At 46.4% G+C, this 22,330-nt stretch overlaps 2 protein-coding genes and 1 long non-coding RNA gene across 18 annotated transcripts in view; 1 reads left to right on the top strand and 2 right to left on the bottom strand.

Annotated features, from left to right (window-relative positions):
- The window catches only part of CIT (citron rho-interacting serine/threonine kinase), a 171,834-nt gene extending 157,449 nt beyond the window's left edge, over window positions 1-14,385 (top strand). For 15 of the 16 annotated variants that reach the window (XM_019467306.2, XM_019467305.2, XM_019467300.2 and 12 more), the window contains 2 exons: window positions 2,045-2,345; window positions 3,329-5,736. In XM_019467306.2, coding sequence (XP_019322851.2) covers window positions 2,045-2,345; window positions 3,329-3,352 — 325 coding nt within the window. In that variant the 3' untranslated portion in view covers window positions 3,353-5,736. Of the gene's footprint in view, window positions 1-2,044; window positions 2,346-3,328; window positions 5,737-10,024 lie in introns of those variants that run through there. The other variant, XM_019467299.2, reaches the window with a different exon arrangement.
- On the bottom strand, window positions 553-8,200 carry LOC128777006 (uncharacterized). The gene is made up of 4 exons (XR_008422142.1): window positions 7,824-8,200; window positions 5,453-5,624; window positions 2,266-2,407; window positions 553-1,914 (listed from the first exon to the last, which is right to left on the bottom strand). It is a non-coding gene; the product is annotated as an uncharacterized LOC128777006 (long non-coding RNA).
- Window positions 9,929-20,979, bottom strand: PRKAB1 (protein kinase AMP-activated non-catalytic subunit beta 1). The gene is made up of 7 exons (XM_019467308.2): window positions 20,542-20,979; window positions 17,580-17,743; window positions 16,275-16,368; window positions 15,876-15,990; window positions 13,407-13,540; window positions 12,129-12,197; window positions 9,929-11,851 (listed from the first exon to the last, which is right to left on the bottom strand). The coding sequence occupies exons 1-7, from the start codon at window positions 20,698-20,700 to the stop codon at window positions 11,774-11,776; spliced, it is 813 nt and encodes a 270-aa protein (XP_019322853.1). The 5' UTR covers window positions 20,701-20,979; the 3' UTR covers window positions 9,929-11,773.
- Between the last annotated feature and the right edge of the window lie 1,351 nt (window positions 20,980-22,330).

Raw genomic sequence — 22,330 nt, 5'->3', positions numbered from 1 at the left:
CCATTAATCTGACATCCCAAATGGCCTTCCTTGAGCCATCCTTCTTCCCCAGGGCATTGAGTGTCTTCTCACTTGCTTTATGATGGGCCCCTGTGGACACATTTTATAATTTCATCTCCATTACAAATAGGCTTAATGTAATTCTCCTAGTTGGAATTTATTTTTTTTGTCTTCCATATCTTAAAGCCACACGACTAGAGATGAATATAAACCTTCATTTCAAGATGCTGAAATCTGAGTTATCTCAGATTTTTCTGCTGTACCCACCTAGCACAGGAGGGTTCTGGCTTTCTGGGCATGTTATCTGGAATCTTGACAGAATTGCACAGAGAAGCCAGACAATGACTTGAAAAACTTCACAATGAACTGATCACTTATCTAATTATCTCTACTTACCTCTCTGTTTCACTGTAGAGCAGGAATCAGCAAACTTCTGTTAAGGTCCAGATAGTAAATATTTTTGGCATTGTGGGCTATATGGTTGTCTCAACCATTCAGCTGTTGTTGTAGTATGAAAGCCGCACAACCAGTGCAAAACCAGATGGGCATGGCTGTGTTCCAATAAAACTTTATTTATAAAACCAGTGCATCTGTCCATATTTGGCCTTCAAGCTTGCTCTAGAGTCTCTCCTCCCCCAGTAGGTGTCTTTGCTTCTCATTTGTTTTCAATTATGAGCACTGACAAAGAGATTCTGGTAGTTGGACCAATAATTGAAGAAAAAATCAACTAACTTGGCCCCTTCCAAAGAGAAGGATTTAAATATCAAGGATTAAGATGGGCCTCTGGGAAAACCAGTGACTCTCTCAAACATTTCTGAAGAAATGACTGATTTTACTGCAAAAGTCCAACATTGATGGAAAGTATGTCATCGAGCATATTAGCATACAATTTCGCTGCAAAAATTAGAGCAAGATAAATCAGTATGTGATTCATACTTGGCTCATTCTTAGAATCAGCCTGTAATTCCAATTGTAATTTAGATTTTAAAAATAACGAGGATAAATTTACTTGCCCGATTTCTACTTTTATTTTCTGAGATAAAGTTCCAATCAATCAAAATATGTTCTCCAAGTAATATTCTCCATAAAATGTGCCCATGTTAAGTCGGTTCCCTTTTCCTGGCTCTAATTATACTGAGATGAGGAGGACTGAGTACTTTTTCTGCTCGTTGGGGTGGGAAGGAATTAACTCTCAGTTCTGTTTCTGGATCTCCCTTCTTCAGAGAGGTGGTTAGGGCCGTACCTGCTGAAATCTTCATTCGAAATATCCAGGCCGGGCTCGGGGGAGGGTTGGATTGGCCATACAAAAAGGCCCCAGTGTTTTCTATTGTTTGGTTATTAACTGTCAATCTTCAGGGCCAGGGCTGTGTTTTGAGCAACTGTACTGTTTTTGTCTGTCCTGCTCAGTTTTCTAATTCTGTCAGGCCTGATCCCTCTCACGTCAGTATTGGGTGCCACAAAGATGCTTGGAAAGCCACCTGGAAGGAGAGGTGACCAAACACCAGGCCGACGAGTGAGACAGAATTGGCAGATGAGTACAGGCTTTCTCAAAATTGCTCCCTTGCATCAAGGGCCTTTGAGCAGCCTCCTCCCCTAAATGAAGACTTCCTTCTGTGCCTTATAGACTCTGCAAAATACTTAGGTCAGTAGGATACTGGGTGGGGATTAGGATGTCAAACTGACCTGTGTCGGAATCCCAGTTCTGCATCTCCCTAGCTTAGGCCAGGCACTCAGCCTCCCTGTCTCCACATCGCCTCTGCTGTGAGGGTCATGCCTGCTCTTAGCTTGTGGAGCTGTCATGACGATGTAATGAGTCGAGGCACATAAAGAGCTTAGCACAGGGTCTGGCAGTAAAAACCTGCACTGAGACCAGGAAGCTTGATTTTCTTTTGTTGTCCTCTTTCTCTTCCTGTCCTATCAAAAGAAAACAAAAAGCCTGAAGAACTCCTGGTGGGATTGGGACCTGGGGGTTGCTCAGAGGAAGAAAATGCCCCTTTGAGGTTGTGACTTCTCATTTCGCACCTCCCTTTCCTGTTGCCCGCAGCCCCAACAAGCGAGGCCCGCCAACATACAACGAGCACATCACCAAGCGTGTGGCCTCTAGCCCGGCGCCACCGGAAGGCCCCAGCCACCCACGAGAGCCAAGCACACCCCACCGCTACCGAGAGGGGCGGACAGAGCTGCGCAGGGACAAGTCTCCTGGCCGCCCCCTGGAGCGAGAGAAGTCCCCAGGCCGGATGCTCAGCACGCGGAGGGAACGCTCACCTGGGAGGCTGTTTGAAGACAGCAGCCGGGGCCGGCTGCCTGCGGGAGCCGTGAGGACCCCACTGTCCCAGGTCAACAAGGTGAGGCACCATCCGGAGAGGCCAGAGGAGTGACTTGAGGAGCTGAGGGCCCTTTGGGGCCACTGTTGTAAAAAGGAGACTCTGTTATTATTCAGATTTTTTAGGACATGGTAACAAGTTTAGGAAGAAAATGTATTTAAGAAGAGGCCTTTCTAAGCAAATGGATAATGCATACATGTGTACCTCAAAATGGAATAGCTACCCTAAGGTATATCATTCGCTTCCCCAGAGGCAACCAGTGTTCGCAGTTTCTAGAGATACTCTATGCACATAAGCAAATATCTATGTGTATCCTCCCTTCTTAAACACAAATGATAGCCTACTATACAAAACGCTTATGTCTTATTTTTTTCAGGCACATCTACAAATACGTACCTCAAGAATTTTTTGGAAGGCTACACAGAAACTGGTTAACAGTGGTTGCCCTCTAGAACTTTGAGCTTTTTGAAATCTTTAAATCATACACGTTATTATCTGTGTAATTTTAGGTTAGCAATTGAGATGGAGGGATGTGTTGAAGGAAAGGGGGCCCCGACGAGCAGGGCGAGGCCCAAGTACTTGATGCCTCCTCGGTAGGCTTGGTTCCAGGGACCCCTCTGGACAGCACAGCCACCTTTCTGTCCTTGGGAGCTGGTTTTCTAGATCACATTCTCCCAAGGCCACCTGCAGTTGGCTCTTGGGACCCCTGCTGATAAAGAGAGGAGGAAAGGCCAGTGTTTTTTCTTCTCCCCTCTGATTTACCGATAAAATGGGGGCTTGTGTGTGTGTGTGTAACAGAGATCCATCCACAGCTTTGGAGAATTTTCTGTGAATGTCATTCCCTGATGAACCCCGAGCTCAGAGCTGGAGCCGTACTGTGGAGCACTCCCTATTAACAGCTGCAGGGAGGCCGGGTGGTGCACACTTCCTCCTGGGATCAGGCAGGGGGAGCACAGGCATTTCTGGCCCCCTCAGCTAAAACCCCCTCCTTATTTTGCTCCTAGGTCTGGGACCAGTCTTCAGTATAAATCTCAGCCAGAAAAACCAACTCCTCATCTTAATCTGCAGGAAAACCCCAAACACTCTAAGGAACTTTGCTGAAGGGGACCCCAGCCCCCATCTGCTCAGCCACCCCACGGCACAGCTGGGTCCAGACCCACCTCAGTGTGGACGCCCTGCAGCCAGGTGGTGCCGGGCTGAGGCTCTCGGGAGCCATCAGCACCTTCCTGCAGTCACCCTCTGTGCACTTTCTCTTTCAGAGCATTCACAAACTTTTATACCTGGCTCTAGCCTGTACCAGTTCATCAAAGGAAACCAACCTGCGCTAACTACAACGTGGTTAGAATCCTATTTAATAGCTACTTTAAGATCCTAGGGTTGGTTGGTTTTCTTTTTTTTTTTTTTTTTTAAAGACAACAGAATTCTTAATAGATTTGAATAGCAATGTATTTCCTGTCGTAGTCATTTTTAGCTAGATCACACCATCAGGTCTTTGCTACGGAAACGTATTGTAGAAGAGTCCCCGCCAGTTGGCTAACCTCCTGCGCTCATGTAGGTTCATTCTTGTTCCAGTCCATCCTCACAGATGGCCCTGTTTTACCCAGGGTGACATCTTAGCCAAATGTTTACTGTTCTCATTGCCTTTTATGGCCTTGACGACTTCCCCTCCCACCAGCTGAGAATGTACGGAGGTCATCAGGCCTCAGCTCGGAGGCAGTGACTTGGGGCCAAGGAACCTCGAGGAGCTCTCCCTCCCCGCCCCTCAGCGTCATCTCCCCAGCCTGCTGTCCCTGCTTTCCATGTAGCTTTGGCCAGGAAAGCATGCAATAGACTTGCTCGGAGCCCAGCGTTGATGAGTCTCTGGGCCCGGGAGAGGACCGGGGGGCCATCCACCTCCTGTCCGCGACAGCGCGTCGTTCCCCACCCTGGGATGGGAAGAGACCCGTCCGGGAGTTCTGCATGGCGGTTTCACTGCATGTGCTGCCCCCTGACCTGGCTGCCCCCGTGGGTTGCTCTGCCAATGTACTAGTACCATACCATCGCTCCCGCTGAATCGAGACCCTCTGACCACTTGCCAATTCACTGGCCACAAAAAGCTGCAGTCTGTAGCACTGAACAAACAAAAAACCAAACGCTCAAGCCTTACGACCAGAGAAGGATTTCAGCAAACCACCACCTCACACCTTCACGCTTCCCTGCTGCCTCCCTCGTGGATGACTCCGTGTTCACACAAAATCCAGCACAGTTCTACCCCACGAAACTGTGACTTCCCAAGTGAGCCTTTCCCTAGGGCTAGACTAAGACCAGGAAGTTGGAGAGCCGCGGCCCCTCTTCCACCTCTGCTGGGGTCAGGAGGTCCTCCTTAGGTGCAGTGCTGCTCACATGGTTTCTCTCTGCCCGCTACCAGAATGCGAAATTCCTGGCAACTGGTAAAGAACCAACCTAGAGGCTTTGCAGTTGGCAAGCTAACAGCGGCCTTACTTCTGCCTTTAATCTCCCACAAGGCATCTCTTGCTTCTGATTCTCCATGACTCTTAGGCATGCCTCGAACAACCAAGGCACATCCTAGGTAGGCTGAAAGGTAGACCTGTTTCCACCACTGCAGGGGAACACGACCACGTTTCAACCCACGTCAGATCACTTTCCAGATTGCAACCTGGCCCAAATCCCAGCTCCTTCCTGCTCGTCTCTTAACCTAAGTGCTTTCTTGTTCGAAACGCCTATGTCCCTCCCTCCACGTTACTGCACCCTTGGCAGGTGTCATGCTGTTGTGTTTTATGTGTCGCTTGGAGTCTCTGGGGTCACACTGCATCCCCTCCCTCCCCCAGGGCAGATCAGACTGAATGTTTGCTGAAGTTTTTGTCTCTTGGTCCACAAGTATTTGGAAAGGTCACTGAAAACTGGTCTTTCAGTCTTGGCATTTCATTTAGGATCTCCATGAGAAATGGGGCTTCTTGAGCCCTGAAAGTGTATATTGTGTGTCTCATTTGTGAAAAATGCTTCCTGCTATAGAACTAGCTCAAAAGACTGTACATATTTACAAGAAACTTTATATTCGTAAAAAAAAAAAAGGAAATTGAATTGGTTTCTACTTTTTTATTGTAAAAGGTGCATTTTTCAACACTTACTTTTGGTTTCAACGGTGGTAGTTGTGGACAGCCACCTTCACTGGAGGGTGGGGAGCTCCGTGGGACCACCAAGATGCCAGCAGGAAATACCGTACCACGAAATTGCAGTCAAAAGCTTATTAGCATACGTAAGATTCTAGGTCTCCAAAAGTACAGGCTTTTTCTTCATTACCTTTTTTATTCAGGATGAGGAAAAGAACACAAGGAACAATTCAAGATCCACCTTGAGAGGAATGAACTTTGTTGTTAAACAATAGTGAAATAAAGCAATGATCTAAAATGTTTGCTTTTGTGCAACGACCTCTTCTTTTCTTGAGAGACCATAAAAGTCCTCAGTATTGCCAGTGTCAGCATGGGCTTGTTACCGTGGCGTGGGACCTTGCCTCCCTCTCAGGAGGCTTTTTTCTGGGGTCGGGGGAGCAACACAGAGGCCGGAGCACATTGCTCTCCTGGAGTCAAGAGCCCGGTAGCAGTCTTTCCCAAGAGCAAGACCTTGTTGGAAGTTTGGTCACTATTTCCAGTGAACCATAAACTGGCTGTTAGGTCACTTTATAGGACTGCAGAACAGGAAAGGTCCTTATGCAAACAGGCCATTTTGAAAGGATTACTTGAGGATGGATTACCTAATTTTCCCATAATGCAGCTAAGCAGGAAAACAGGTCACTTTAAAACTTCTCTCCATTATAAGGTCGTGGGGGAGTTTTTAAAAATATTTTTGAGAGAGAAAGAATGAGAACAAGCGGGGTAGGGGCAGAGAGAGGGAGACACAGAATCCGAAGCAGGCTCTGAGCTGTCAGCACAGAGCCCGATGCAGGGCTCGAACCCACAAACAGTGAGATCGTGACCTGAGCCAAAGTTGGACGTTCAACCGACTGAGCCACCCAGGCGCCCCGGTCGTGGGGAATTTAATGATGTAGATTTATTTCCTTGGGGGGAGGAGTTTGGATGAAGGTAATTTAAAATGTAAATACTTCTATTTTTAACTGGATGGATTTTTACAGTCTGTGAGGTAAATTTATCCCATGATTGTTAGTATAAACTCTGCTTGATCCAAACATCAGTTTTGGCAAATGGTGAATTTTTTCATGGTTCCTGTTGCTTTCTACTCTTCGATTTTTATTTTCCAATGAAGGTATCTGACCACAGTCACAATCGGACTGGGAGGGCTGTATCTGACATGCTTCTTACAGGGACTGTACCTGCAAATCTGTTTTCTACTTTACTGTTGGAGATAAAAATCTGCCAAAGGTCATAACTATAAGAATGAAAATGACTCAGAAGATGAATAAAATGTCAGAACCTTTCTTTCTTTAGAATACTGGGGAAAGTCCATTAAACACCAACCATTTCAATTAATGTCCCGAGGATTCTTGGCAGCCAAGGAATACTTTCTAAGTAAATACGGTTTGGTTCCAAAAGGAATGTGCCAGAAAGGTTCTTTGGACCCTAAGGAATGACTTCAAAGAACTGACAAATCACTCAGCCACACCATAAAATGAGGCCCAACCTTCCACAGGGCCACCACTCCTGTTTCTTAAGCACAAAATCAGACATCACGTTTTCTGTGCTTAATTTTCATGAGACTAAAGACACTGATTGTACAGCAAATTTCATAACCATGAAACTAGGTTTTGGAGACTTAGGCCAAAAAGAGATAATTTGCTTAATGGGACTGAAATTCGTCTTCAGAAAACTTGGGCCTCTTGAATCAGATTTGCTTTAGAAGACATCCATGCAGATTTAAGTCTAAAGCATTAAGGCTACGCCTAGGAGCAGCTAAGCTTCCACTCGCAATACAACAGCTAAACAGGCCTGTCCCAGTGGTTCTAAACCACTGAACTTTGCTCCCCTCCCCTAAGAACATCTGACAAAAGTCTGGAGACCTTTTTGATGGTCATGACTGGCATCTAGTGGGTAGAGGCTAGGGATGCTGCTGAATGTCCTACAACAGGGCAACCCCTACCCCCGAAAAGAATTATATCAGGTCCAAGTGTCAATAGTGCCAAGGTTGAGAAACCTTGGCCTGTTCTAGTCAGATTTCTCTCTGGGCAGTTTAAATATTTCTTATGATGTCTACACCATGGAGACTGGGGCTCCAGGCACACAATGTTTGTATGAGAAAAATGTTTCATCACTTGCCTAATCAAATATTGGCTTTATTTTCCAAAGCTGGGGAGGGTTGGGCTAGTGGAAATATAGTACAGTGTTGATCACTTGGCTTTCCTTTGAGTCTATCAATGATTAATGGAACTAAAGGGCTTGTTGGAGGTAGAAGAAAGAACTTTGAAAATGACTTCACTACTGTAAGCAACTCAGGTGGTATTTCCAAGAACCACAAAAAGGAAAGCTAAAGGTGACCTAGGGTACTCACAATTTTCCAGATGAGATGGGTGAATTCACACCAAGGTGGTAGAAAAGGCAGCAGTGAGGGCCGACATCATCATCCAGGCAAAGGCCCTTTAGTGGTGCTGAGGACGAAAAAGATGAGGACTGGGAGCTGACCCAGAGACAGGGTGGGCCCCACAGATTGGACTCTGGCTGCTCCAGCTTTTGGGATCCTCTCCAAGGGTCTGACAACAGTGATGGCTCTCAGGAAGGCCCTACAGATGTTACTACAACAGCTGGGATGACTTAGGTTTCAGAAGAAATGCGTGTGTGTTCCTAACTTCCTTATTTTCTCCTGAAGACAATTAGCATTGGTCTTCCAGGTCAGAAGGCTCTGGCTTGTTCCTCCACTAATTTGCTGATCGAGAGAGGTGCTAAGGGGGGGATTTCTCAGAAGCTGGATAAAGATTTGAGTGGTCCATAGACTTGGATCCTTATCAATTCATTCAAACTGTTTGTAAACACTGGTGGAGAATCGGGTATTGGGAGAACTGAACACGTTTGGAAATGAAACTATTCATCTAAAAATAATGGGAGGTGAACCAAATGGCATTTTATTCTTCCCTAAAGTGGCTGTCTCTGACCTCAGCCATGGATGAGATTACTGACGTTCTGGGTTTTTAATCCTGGTCTTTGGAGTTTGGAAATTACCTAATTAAGCGAGTTGAGGGGGCTGGCATTTTTGCTTTTCCAGCCTCTTAACTTCCTGTTTGTGGCCACATCCCATCCATGTCGTAAAGGCTTTGTGGCTCCCAGTGTGGAAAGAGCCCCAGGATCATCTAGTGCTAGTCCAATCCCTCTCATTTTTCAGGAGAGGAAGTCAAGCTAAGAGAGGCCATGTGATCTGCCCAAGGTCATACAGCTAGTCAGCAACTGAACTGGATCAACATCCCTAATCTCATTAGGGAGGGGACAGTGGGAGAATGGCCAACTTTAATGTGAAGTCAGGGTTTGACCTGGTTTCGGAGTGCTACTGACTTCCCTTACATTATTTACACCCATAAGCAAAGCTGAAGGAAAGGGCTTTGCCTGGGTCCTTTAATCTCTGGTTTCTGTATTTTGACATACAATTCTAATGACCCATACCATTTTACATGTTAGTAATTTAAAGGCCTTACCTTTGGCTCTATAAATTTCACTTGTACATAGATTTCCGGGAGGAAAAATACATCTTCATTCAAAAGCAATTTGGGTTAAGCTTTAACCATGTAACCAGTCCTTACCCGTAATGGGAATGCTAATAAAGCATTGCCTGCCTGGGTCATAGGACACTTCACTTCCACATTTGGCTTTGCCTCTGTCATCTGGGGTCTCCTCTGACCCTGTGATTTCACATCCATGAAATAACTTCCCTTACCTCTAGCTTCTTGGGTATTGAGGATTTCACTTGGCTCTGTGAGCAGTCTCTCGAACCATAGGAGACTTCCTTTGTGTTGCCTTTTAAAGAAAATGGAAGTCTTTTAGATACACAAACTGCTGTAGAGAATGCGGATACCTTGGTCCCATGGAGTGGCTATGCCTGCATCCTTCCACCACAGTGGTGGTCTCTCTTGGGGGTCTCCTGTGGCCTCTGGGCTGCAGAGAGCTCTCACAGGGTTTACTGGTTCCCAATTAGTTTTTACAGTGGATTTTTAAGTTCTTACTGTTTCCCCCTGCGGTCTGGGGTTGATGGCTTCCTCTGAGCTCTGACTCTGACTCAGGCTAGCAGCCAGATTCTCTAATCCCTCTCACAGAAAGGGCAGTGCCCTCCTGGGCCAACTCATGCAGGGTCCCCACCAGCACCCTCCCTCAGTCTCCACCAGGGCATAGGGCCTGTGCTCACAGCTCACCAAGTTTCTTTTCTGGTGCTTGAATACATCACTTTTATACTTTTGAGCTTAGGTAAATTTTTTCCATTGTATTTTAAAAATACTTTATCCAGTTTTGGAAAAAGGATTTTTGCATGTTTCCACAGTCTACTTAAAATCCCTATAGTCCCCAAAATCTAGGGTTCCCACATCACTTGGATTTTCAGGGTGAGACAGCCAGTTACCCAGGTAGGAGTACTTTCTAGGCCACTCTCCACCTCAAGTAAACCAAATGACCTAGAAGTTCCCTTTTCTCATACATTTATTTAAATACTTCCTGGCACTTGGGAAGGAAAGGCTTATTACAATGTCATCTGTAATCTTCCATCTTGTTTGGCAGAGCAAACAGAGCTCCTTTTAGCCGATGAGAACGCTGATTCCAGAATGTCCTGGCGTCTTCCAAGGGTGTCCAGATCCCAGGCTCCTGTGGTGGTGCTCACTGATAAGCAAGAGGTGGCAAGACCTTTGACCTGGAGATGCCATCAACCTGCCCAAACTGGGAACCTTCACTGTTGCCTCTCCTCAGTCTCCCCTCAAAACTGAGTGGCTCAAAGGAACTCAGTTTTACAGGCTTCTTAACAGCCTTCCAAATTCTGCGTGCAAAACCCGTAGGTCAAGGGAATGGTCCTCAGTCCTGGGGGCAGCCAGAGCCGCCCTGTCACTCACCCCAGAGTACCACGAGGATCGTACCATTTTCAATGAGCACAAGACGTGACAAAGATTGAAAAGCACCTCACCGAGTAAACCTCGGATGCGTTCCAGTCTTTTCTCCAAATGACTGAGTAAAATCAAAGCTTCCTCCAAGCATGTGTCCCATTATCTTTACAAAGCTTTATTGAAACCTGTACGTCAAGGTGACAATAATTCAGTGTTTGGAAAGCAGTAACAACAAAAAAGGGTATCCCAGACTCAGGTTTACCAAATAAATACTGGCAACCAGGGAGCTTGTTCCTCCGTCTCCCAGCAAGAACACAGGGCAGAACCATGGCTTCTGCTGACTTGAGGACAGGAACCTGCACTAATGGGCACGTCTGCAGCATCTCCCCGGAAACCACGCCGAGTGTGAAGAGGTTTGCTTTGGTCCAAAGAATGTCTTCTCGACATGAATTTAGAAGGCTGCTGTCAAGTTCTAAGTTCCTCCCAGAATAAACGACAGCAACTGCTACAGCCTTCGTTGCTAAGTAAAGACAGAGGTCCTGAGCAAGTTGGCATAGGGTAGGGTGCTCCTCCCAAGTTTTCATGGTAATACTGTCCCCTCATTGCGATTAGAGTAAAAAGCTGGACAACCTTCCAGCTAACAGTGGTCAGTCCATAGGATCATCCAGCTTAATGGAGAAATCCGGCAGCAGTTTTCAAAGTCTGTTCTAAGAACAGATTATTGCTGAATACAGTTCGCATGATCTATATTCTAGTTGGGGTGATTTAAAAATTGCCCTAAGGCCAGAGACTCAGCCACCTCTGGTTTAAAACAAAAATACTTAGTGCACAAAAGCAGAAGAAACAATTGTACAACTTCATCTGGAAATCAGACAGGTTCTAATTTCTACAGAAATTATATCTCCCTGGAGCAGAGAACAGGAGACCATCTATTGCTTTGATTTCGGAGGACAGGTACCTGCCGTTGCCTCCACAGCCAGGCCTCAACAGGGACAAACTGATGGTCTTAAAAATGCACATATGATTAGAAATTTTGCGTGGCCTCAGACCCTGCTTCTTAGATTTTCCCAGCAGAGTGGCTAGCGTTCATTTCTGGCTGAAGAAGAATCTCCACGACCAGTTCAGAACTGCACCTGTCCTCATGCACTGCGGTGTGGGGGCAGCAGACCCTCTGCTTTCCCTCACTGTCCTCGGCCTCGGTGAGCCCCAAGGCTCACAGCCGCAGGGTGCCAAGAGGACTGTTCTAGATCGAGGTGCTTTGGGAGCTGCCGTGCCTGGAACAAACCTTCAAGCAGGACTACGGTGGGGATGAAATGTCTTATAGAGTGTGAAATGAGAAATTTACAGTCCGTTCCCTCTAGTGGAAAGCATGCACGCGTGGAGCCTGGTGGTGCACACTGTTCCCTGGAGCCCACCGCTGGCTCCCAGCTCTTCATATGGGCTTGTATAGCAAGGTGGTGACATACTTTTTCTTGTACCGGTGGGTCGCGCTGAGCACCATCACTCCATCCTGAGGAAGAGGGTGGAAATGATCAAAGGTGGTACCAAGTCAAGAGCTCAAACTTTAGTGTGTGTGTGTGTGTGTGTGTGTGTGTGTGTGTGTGTGTGAATCATCAAGAGGGCTTAATAAAAACACTCTTGTTCTGCCTTCAGAACCCGAGCCTGTGGATCTGCACCAGGTCCCAGGAGCTGCCCTTTAGATAAGTACTCCAAGTAATTCTGCTGCTAGGGGGCCTCACAGCACACTTTGAGAAACACAGCTCTACCAGCAACAGAAGTGTCATTACCTTGATAGAGAGTGCATAAAGGTGGTTCAACATGACGTGGTTGGGCTCGGGGAGCAAAGCTGGATCACACTGTTGGAGAAACAAAAGCAGACATGAGCGTTTAGGATTTGGAAATCAAGAAGATTCTCCCTTTATTTCACAGCACCAGGTATCAATGGAAAGGAGGCAGGCTCTCATGCCCCTTTCTGCTTAAGTTGGGTAGTGAAAGACTGATCTGACAGGTGAGGTGAGGGGGTCGTGCCTTATGGTCTAACTAAGGGGAGCTCCCTGCATGCCTGTTGGATGCACTGGTGTGTGTCTCCAGTCAGGCTTTACCTTGGCCTCTAAAGTGTGGGCCACGGCTATCTTCTTATCGAAAGAGAAGAAGAGAGAGCCGTCCAATGAATACACTTTCAGAGAAGGCGGGAAGATAAATCTATACTAAACATTCCTGAGCAGTGGGCTGCAAGCTCATGTCTGTAGGATTCAGAAAGCATGAAGAATGAAATGGATAACTGTGGGGGGACGGAGGGGAGGCCACCCGGTGCCTGGGAAACCATGTCCCCAGGGCAAACCACGACCGCTGCGGGAGACGCCTGCACACGGATGCTTTTGGCTCTGGATCGTAGCACACATGTACCCGCTTGTATGTGGAGTCCACGAGCAGCATGGCTGCTTTATCACCTCATAAACATGGGACTTTCAGGGGGTGGCTTGGACAAAGCACAAGAACATTCAGATTCCCAAGAATTAGGGCTGTGCTGCGCATGTTTAGTGAAACGGAATGGAAAATTAACAAGGTAATAATGGGGTGCTCTTCGGGATCCTGGAGGACACATACTTCTTTTTACGAATAATATCAATTTCCCAGAGAAAATGTGTGTCAGCCAGATCCCCCAAGTTTTAATCCGAGAGCACTGACATTTCTGAAAACAATTTGGTGATTAAGAGTAGATACTGAAGTCTGGGGGCCAGAGGAGGAGATCCACTAAGTAGCTTACCGACAAGGAATGGTTATAGATTTCTCGTCATGTTTCACAAGGAATGGGGCTTAGGTTGAGGCAAGAGTGAAGCACTAGGAAAACAAGTTCAGAAAGGCTTTGTGCAACGGGAGAGCAGCACCCACACTCTGGACCATCTCGCCGGTAGCCCATTCCCACATCAGAGGGGGACCCTGGCAGTTAATACCAACGGGCAACACTGAAACCTTTTTCCCAACCGCTTCCGAGAGGCAGTTGGAAAGGGGAGCAGCACAACAGGACGGTGGAGGATGGTCTGGCCAGACGCCTGTGTACTCACAGAAATCCCCGTGTCCTTGTTCAGGATGACCTGGAGCAGATGTGGAGGGAGAATGGGTGGTGCCTTAAACCGTTCTTCTGGTTTTGAGACATAGGGTTCCTGATGGTAGGGTCCTGGTGGGGAGCTGGACAGCTCTGTCGGGAGACGGTGACAGGACATTTACTTTGAAAATTATGAGGTCTAGGAGCAGTCTCACTGAATTTATGGCACCGTTCAGTTTTCCTCGTCCCCTCAACACAGATTTCTATTCCCTTGAAGAATATATATAGGCCCCAAAGGTGAAGAGTAGAGGCAATGAGAAAACTCTTCTGGAATTTGGGTGACTGGCATAAAATTCAGCATGAACTCAGATGCCCTGGCAGCAGATAGCGGTGGTGGCAAAGCTGGTGATTCTGGGTCAGACTAACAAGGAAGCTGCTCTCAGTAACCTAACCTGACATGCCCTGCAGAACAATGCTGCTCGCCTTGGGCCGGGCTGGCAAATACTGCAAAGACGCTCAGGGCTTCAAGCGAGGCTTAAGCAGCTAAGCCCAAGGTCTGAGCACCACCAGCCAGAATAAAATGGAAGATGTAGCAGCCTGTTTATAGACACAGTGGTGAAAACAAGTTATATGAGGCATTGGCACATTTCAAAACTAAAACCAAAAATAAAAAATTGATAAATCTAATCTCTACAGGCTCTTTGACTCCACCACTCTCAGGTTCCTTTCAAACCCTTGCTTGTCTTGATTATACAGATATTAAGAAGCTTCTGGAGGGGCGCCTGGATGGCTCAGTCGGTTAAGCGTCCGACTTCGGTTCAGGTCATGATCTCACGGTCCGTGAGTTCGAGCCCCGCATCGGGCTCTGTGCTGACAGCTCAGAGCCTGGAGCCTGCTTCAGATTCTGTGTCTCCCTCTCTCTCTCTGACCCTCCCCCATTCATGCTGTCTCAAAAATAAATAAACATTAAAAAAAAAAAAATTTATTTTATTTTTTTTTTTTAAAGAAGCTTCTGGAAGTGCAGCATTTCATAAGGTCAGAGGTAGCTCACTTAGTGATGTGTGACCAGCTAGAAAGGACTGAGCTGTTGTCAAAGGACATGTAGGATGGATCCTGGCCGACCAATCCTTGGGCGGAAGATTAAACCTGATGTGCCCCCACTCTGCCAATTCCCTCAACGTCACTTTCTAGGGTACAGGCTCACTTCGTATGCCCCAACCATATGACAACAGGAAATGGAGAAAAACAAGCGTAGAAAACTGAGCCAATAGGAGTAAATACATATTTTAAGAAAATGAGTATCTAAATATGAGGTCTATGGAGAGCCTGATGTTGGTTTACCAACAGTTAGGGGCCAGTTATCTTTCCCCAGGTGGTCTATGCTGCAGAAACTTGACTAAAAGCTTTGGTATGTGGCCTAAAGTTACATTTATCAGTAAGTGGGGGATACTTGAGCATTTTCTCCATCCTCCTATTCCCACCTATCTGACAAAGAAATAAATGGCTTCTCTAAAAGATTTGTTAGCTATCCAGAGAGAAGAACACTATTTTGGGATTTCCAACTCCTGCTCAACAAGCTGGCTTTTCAGCCACAGCAAGCCCGCCATGGTCAATTTACCACTGTGGTTTCTGAGCTGATAAGAGTAAGAGATCATGGGGGCAGAAGCTCCAGGCCCAGCCAGCTGACAATGAAGAATCATCCTGCAAACTGCACTGAACCCGTCTTCTTAGACTGTCAGGTCCCATCCTGGACAATCTTTTCACTGCCTCCCACAGGGGTCCAAGGAATTGTTTACACTCCTGCAAAAGGGGCAGTGGAGTTGGCACTGATGCCTTAGATTACAAAACATCACTGCCCCTGAATTGTATGTATTACGTTTCTTCCTGTGGGTTTGGATGAAAAGCAATTAATTGAAAGCTTGAGGCCTGGCTGACTCTTGCAAAGTTCTCTAAGGATGATACGAGCAGGTTGTGCAGCTAGCCGGTTTCCTGTGGTTAGCCTCTTTCTCCCCACAAAGGGATTCTGGCAAGGTGCTAATATGCCATATAAGTGACGGCCCGGATCACTGAAGTGTCCATTTATCACCTGTCAGGCTGAGACTCTCCTGACAGGGTCGTCAGTAGGCAGGGAGCTGGCAGGCTCCCCCCGAGCTGGCTCATCACTGACCCAGTGCAACTTCCCAGGGCCTCTTGGCCCTGCCCCTGGCACGAGATCAAGCTCTGGTTCTGCTTCCACCATCTGCTCTCTGTGGCTAAGCAGGCCTACTGAATACTGGAGATGACCAAAAAAATGCCTTACAGCTCCCTGGGGGCTAGATTTCAACAACCTGACCTGACAGCGTTAGGAATCACTTTTGTGGCTCTTTAGGGAGCTACAAACATCCACATGACAGGGCAGCTCAAGAGTGAGAGGCAAGAGAAACAGGACTATTTCTAGACTGCACAGCCCCACCTGCACACACGTGGTATAAAGTAACTGTGTTCATACCAGACACATCGGAGCACTTTTGGGAATCCACCATTAAAGCATCAAATACTTCAAAGTCAGTTTTCTTCACTTGAATGATGTTGTTAACTGTGCCAAGCTGGCTGGTTACTATTGGCTGGGAAGAGACAGACAGGCAGAAATCATAACGTGGAAGGTCTCTGGAGTTATTCTTTAGAGGATTTAGAATTCCTGGCTGGAAGGTCTCATCTCCTGGCTGGCCAACCTGCTCATCTCCATCAAGTTTGCCCATAAGTCTGACAATTAACACTGCCATCTAGCTAAGCCACACACAGCGACTTTTACCAGCAGGACAAGGAGACCTGGCAACAATTGGTAGAGGAAAGTGAGCTGTTAGGATTGTAAAGGCAGTCAGAGGACCAAGGGCAGGAGGAAGAGTACCTCAGAAGGGTCATGTGTCCACTGACCATCCACAAAGAACTTGTACTGATGCTCTCCTTCAGGCAGGTCCAGGATGGCTACAAAGTTATTGTGGCTGCAACGAAAAAGGAAGCAGAGGATTTCAGCTGGGTGAGCTGCCCACTTAAGCTTACTTACAAAACTGGCCATGGGACGAAACCAAACCTTTATGTGAAGAGTTTAGCTGCAAAAGAATAAACATTTTTAACCACTGTAGGCAATTCAGCATAATGACCTCAATCTAGAAAAGCCGTAAGAAAGCAGCATTGCAAGGTTTCCTTAAGGACTCACTTTGGTCAAATGCCAGGAATCCACATTCCTACCATCAAAAGGTCAACAAACAGCCACTCGTCCTTTTCAACTTGCCCGCAAAATACCACTTGGCATCTGGGAGGCCAAAGAGGACAGCAACTCAAGATAAACTGCACGCTGCCGAGTTTTACCGTCAGTCTGCCTTGGGCAGGAGACGGGATCAGTTTCACAAGAACCACAAACAGGTCTCTAAAGAAGCTTGCTTAACGTCTAAAACAAGGTTCCAGGAAAGCTTTTTGCTTGAAATGACTCTAACCGTGCTGAGTGTCCCCCTCCTATACCCACATTACCAGTGGAAAAGCAGGCGGCCTGTGACCATGATCAGGCCACACCCAGCAGGGCACAATTTCTCCTTTTGTTTCACCAAGAGTACTCACTAGTGAAGATGGTTTTTCACTGACTATTTGAGACAGAAGTCCGTGCTAGGATTCCTGATCAAGGGTTTTACCATGGTCTTGCCTTGATGCCTAATGATGCCTAAGTAACAGGTACCTTCCAAACAAAGGCAATACAAAGAGTGTCAAAGTTTAGAAGGAACTTCAGAGATTTTCTGTCTAATGTTCCCTTCTTATAGTCAGGAACACTGAGGCTCAGGTGTTACCAACAGGTTAGCTTAGTCAACATGGACCCAAATCCTGGGCTTGAAGATTCCCAGCCCAGTGCTCTTTCTCCACTGCACTAGAAATAGATTTCTCATTCTGAGGAAGAAGTCTTGCCTAAGCAAACCTATCTGAAGTCGAACCTATGTCTGTGAGATACTCATAACTGAGAAGTGTTTTCTCCTAAGTGTGCTCTAAACCTAGAGTCTAACTGGGTATGAGATTTGAACCTTGTGAATCATTAAGCAAGTTTATTTTCCATTCAGCATCCATTTTATAAAAACATCCTTTTCTATTCCTCTGCAGAAACCAGTTAGAAACCAGAGTATCTATCCCTGGATTAAGACAAATATGTGAATATTGCCCAGGCAATTACCTTCTTGTGAGGGGAAGTTTACTCCAGTTGTTGAAGGACCCGGATAAGTAAACTTCCTTTCCGCCTCCCGTCCATCGAAATACTGTTGGCCGAGCCTGGGCAGGGGCTTTATCATTCACTTCCAGATCATGCTGCCAAGCCAGGAATTCTTCCTTCTCTGGAGCCTAGAAAGGGAACAGTTTACTCAGGGACAGGAAGCCATCAGTGGGCTCCCTGCAACACACAGTTACCCTATCTAGTCTTCTAAAAAAGAGGCAGTGATGACTACTTAGGTTCATTTTCAAACTCATTAACTAACAGCTCTGCCTTGGTTTCCCCACTGCAAGGTGAAAATAACAAAAACAACTATTTAAGGTTGTTGTGAAAGACTGAGACAGTCCGTGTAAAATGCTCTGCATTAATGTCTGACATGTACTTAATAATTATAAGCTGTTAATATTGTTTTTAAAGAGATCTACATCAAAATTTTAGAAGAAACTATAGAACTCACTTGGAAGCGGGTACAATGAATTCAAGACTAGCTTGACAAATGTCATTTTCTTCCCTGAATTAACAAGATTCGAAGTAGGTGAAAATTTATTAGAGACAATTCCAGAGCTGTCAACTTGAAGCTCACGAATCCAGATTCTAAGGGAAAAAATATTCACAAAGTGCTATCCAGGCACCGGGGAGAAAAAGGTAAGACAAAGACTGACCCTCCTTATGGCAAACAGTAACTTCTAGCACGGGAAGTAATGTATAACTGAGGTATTCCAAAATAAGGGAGAAATAAACACAGCCAACTCTGGTTGAAATATATGTGGTTTTAGATCCTTTTACACATTTCCTAGTCAGAAGCCAAAGACAGTAAAAGAGCAGGAGTTCCAGGCTGGGAGAGACCTTTAAAGGTGTCATTGAGCAGGGGCACCTGGGTGGCTCAGTTGGTTGGGCGTCCAACTTTGGCTCAGGCTCTACGATCTCATGGTTTGTGGGTGCAAGCCCTGTGTTGGGCTCTGTGCTGACAGCTCGGAGCCTGTTTAGGATTCTCGCTCTCTCCTCTCTCAGTCCCTCCTCGACTTGCGCTTTCTCTCAAAATAAATAATTAAAAAAAAAAAAAAAAAAGCGCCGTAATTTCTTTAAAAAAAAAAAAAAGGTGCCATTGTGCAAGTTTCTAATATCTTCATTTCGAATACTGACTGGAGCTTATCTTAAATGAGCCTGCATTCTTTAAGATTTAACAAGATCTAAAGATTAAAGAATAGCAGACTGGAAAATCACTTGCCAATGAGGAAGTGATAACCACGGCCAAAATGGTGAACTAGGGCATTCGATTCAGTGTCTCTGCTACATCATCTCAGTAACGTCTCAGGAAATGATAATGGACACTATTTAAAATCATTCTCCACAGATCCTCTGTATTCTAAATATTTCTTATAGGAGCTTTGCAGCAGCAGCAGAACAACAAGTTACTCCTTGAAGAAAGGAGTTTGGTTCTTGTGGTGTCTTAAACAGCCGTCCTTGGGCCGCGATGATTTCTGGGAGAAGGGATGTCAAGTCTTTGGAGAACCAGGATTTCAAAGTTCACTTTGCACACAGCTCCTTGGGAATGCACAATTTCAGAAAGCAAGTGCAAATCACAGGACTTAACGCCCAGGAAGAGCAGGCTCTTTCGAGTTGGGACTCAAAGTCAAGATCCAAGTGAGGATTTAAAATAATGTGATCACCTAGCCCAACATCTGAGAAAAAAATATGAGTAAAGGTGGAATGAGTCGCCAGGCAACTAGCCCAAACTGGATACTAACAGAGAGCATGCTGGGCCTGGGGAGACCCCATTTTTCCTAAGCCTGCTCTGTTGCCCTGTCCTTAAGGGATCCGTTCTTCCTTTTTCAGGCTATACCACATACTTTTCAGCTGCCAGAACCACTAAGTGTCCTTGGACTGGGCCCTGCAGCTGGAAACACCACACCCCATCAGGCGGTTTGCAGGAATACGGCTGAACCAGGAATCAAAGCTCATCTTTAAAGTTTTGATGAATGAAAGCAGACTACATTTAGGATGTCCAAATGTGGTCTGCAAAAATGTCTGCTTTGGGGCGCCTGGGTGGCTCAGTCAGTTGAGCGTCCGACTTCGGCTCAGGTCATGATCTCACGGTTCGTGGGTTTGAGCCCCACATCGGGCTCTGTGCTGACAGCTCAAAGCCTGGAGCCTGCTTCAGATTCTGTCTCCCTCTCTCTGCTACTCCCCCACTCACGCTCTCTCTCAAAAATAAACATTAAAAAATGTTTTTAAAAATGTCTGCTTTGGTCTGTTTAAAACATCATGTCATATTTTTACACGACAGGAGAGAGAAGGTTGAGTAGCAGCTGGCTGCCCCCTTTTCAGACTGACACTTCACTCACCTACTGACCTCCAGAAGTCCAATTCCTTTTCTGAGTCTGCTCTAAAGAAGCTGGGGGAACCACAAGTTCAGGGAGAACTAAACGCCTCTGGCAACTGCAGTCAGCTGGGTAACTCTGTTTTCAGCTTGCACGTGTGCTCTGGGTTCTCTCCAAAATCGACAATAAACTGCAAAACCAGCTCCGACAAAAAGGGCCCGTCTCCGTAAAGGTGAGGAAAGATCTCTCAAGGCTGTGAAACTAATTATACCTAAGGGGAAAGCAGCGACCGGGGCTCACCTGCTGCTAGCTCAACGATCTTAATTAATTAAGAATTTGAAACGCTGTCCCAGAGCTGCTTTCTCCTTAATGATGTTAAACGAAGTTAGTTCCTCCTCCCTCGGGGTGACTTTCTCTTCGGTAATTAGACACAGGTTCCTGGACTGCGAAGACGGCTCTTACAGGGCCATCTGGCTTTTAAGTGAATAGAATTAAGTATCTCCTCCCACCCGCTTACGAAGTTTCTGGGAGGATGTGGCGGGGAATCTAATAGGGGGTTCCTCCCCTCAACATTAATCAAGGGGAGCCGGATTCCCCCACCCCCTCACCTTGATTTCCTCGGAGTGGAAGAGGTCGGCGTCCTCGGGGCTGTCCATCAGGATCTTGGGCCTGTCCCCGTCCTTGGCGCCCCCGGAGCTGTCCCTCCGCGGCGTCTTGTGGCCGCCCTGCCGCTCCAGCGCGGCCCGCTCGCTGCTCGTGTTGCCCATGGCGGGGGTCTGCGGGGACACCGGGAAGCCGGACGGGGCCTCACTCCAGGGAAGGGGCAGGAGACTCCCGCAACTAACGGGTCACAACGACCCTGGGGAAACAGTCGGAGCCCCGAGTACCACACCGCTCGGGAGAGGGCTCCGGGCCGGTAACCGGTTTGAGGCGTGCGGGACGGACTGGCCGTTTCACAAGCCCGCGTTACTCAAGAAGCCCGAAAATAAGCTCGACACTTTCCCAACAACTCCCCCACCTCCTGGCAACTTCCGCTTCCGGCGCGTCTAAGAGTCGGTCGCGATAGGGGGTGGGGGCGGGAGCAGCGGGCGAAGCGCCTTAGGCTAACTTGACCTCACTTCCGCTTCCGGTCTGGATCTGCGCGGCCGCCACACCCAAAGGAGGCTCCAGGGCCTCGGGGCGCGCAGTCGCAGTGAGCTGCTGCGGCCGGAGTCAGGACGAGACTGCGGAAGGCCGGCAGGGGGCGTGCCAGCGCGAGGGCGGTCTGGGTCGCTTTCCCTGCTCTGGAATGAGTGATACCATTAGCTATTTTAGATATCTTTACCCACTTCCAGTTGATCCTGCACTCGACAGCCAAAGGGATCATTTAAAGTGTTAATCTAATTAAGAGACTCATACTATTAAAGCCGGTTAATGCTCTAGCTCACACGCTTTTTGTGTGCCTTAGAAGCACTGCCTGAATAAAATGCAGATTCCGCGGTCCTATTCCCTGGAAATTATGATTCCGAAGTAGGCTCTGGAGTAGAGTCTGCATTTTAATATGAACTCCAGGTGATTTTGCTGCAAGTTGTCTTGCAGGTGTTTGAGAAAATGACAGACCATAAGATCTCAGGAAATTTCTCAAGACTAGTAGGTTTGGGCGTTATAAAATGCTAGTTACTAGTGTATTTTTTAAAAGATTGCACAGCCTTTTGATAGATAATTTTGTAAGACATTTTATAATCACTTTGGACACACCATTCTGCATAAAATTAATTAACTTATTAACGATTGTCACGTCGTGGCCAGTGCTTTAGCAAAAGTGTATGCACTTGTGGTCCTAAAATATTCTAATCTATCGGTCACTGTCATGGTTTTTTTTGGTGGTGGTGAGGTTTTTTTGTTTTTGTATTTTGTTTCGCATGTGATTATCTCAAAATGTTTTGCATTTGCTGGGCCAGGTCATGCATTTTGTCTACTGAACAAACATTTATTTGATACCTATAAAGTGCCAGGCATTGTGCTAAGTAAATAGTAGGCAGATGACTAACAAATAAATGGTCTCCTGGGAAATTCGATAGTATCCATCAAAATAAAAAATGTACCTTCATCTTAGTGCACAATTTTACTTCCAGGGAACTTCTGTAGAAATATACACATGCAAATTGTATGGAAGCATGTCCATCTGCCGCAGGGTCTCTAATGCCATATTACATTAATTCTAAGATGCACATGTTTTTTAAGGATGCACATTTTATTTCACATTTTAATCTCTGAAACTGGGTGCTCCTTACAATCAATGGAATGTTAGATTTGATGAAATAAGGAAATAAAAAACTGCAAAATTTGAAAAGGTGTGGCAATAGAATGACAAAATGAATTTTAAAAATTCATTTTATAGAATAATGAGCAACTTTA

The sequence above is a fragment of the Panthera pardus genome, unplaced genomic scaffold, assembly GCF_024362965.1.
Source record: "Panthera pardus isolate Hobbes unplaced genomic scaffold, ASM2436296v1 HiC_scaffold_15, whole genome shotgun sequence".
Classification (NCBI taxonomy): Eukaryota; Metazoa; Chordata; class Mammalia; order Carnivora; family Felidae; genus Panthera; species Panthera pardus.
This window is presented reverse-complemented; position numbering and strand designations above follow the sequence as displayed.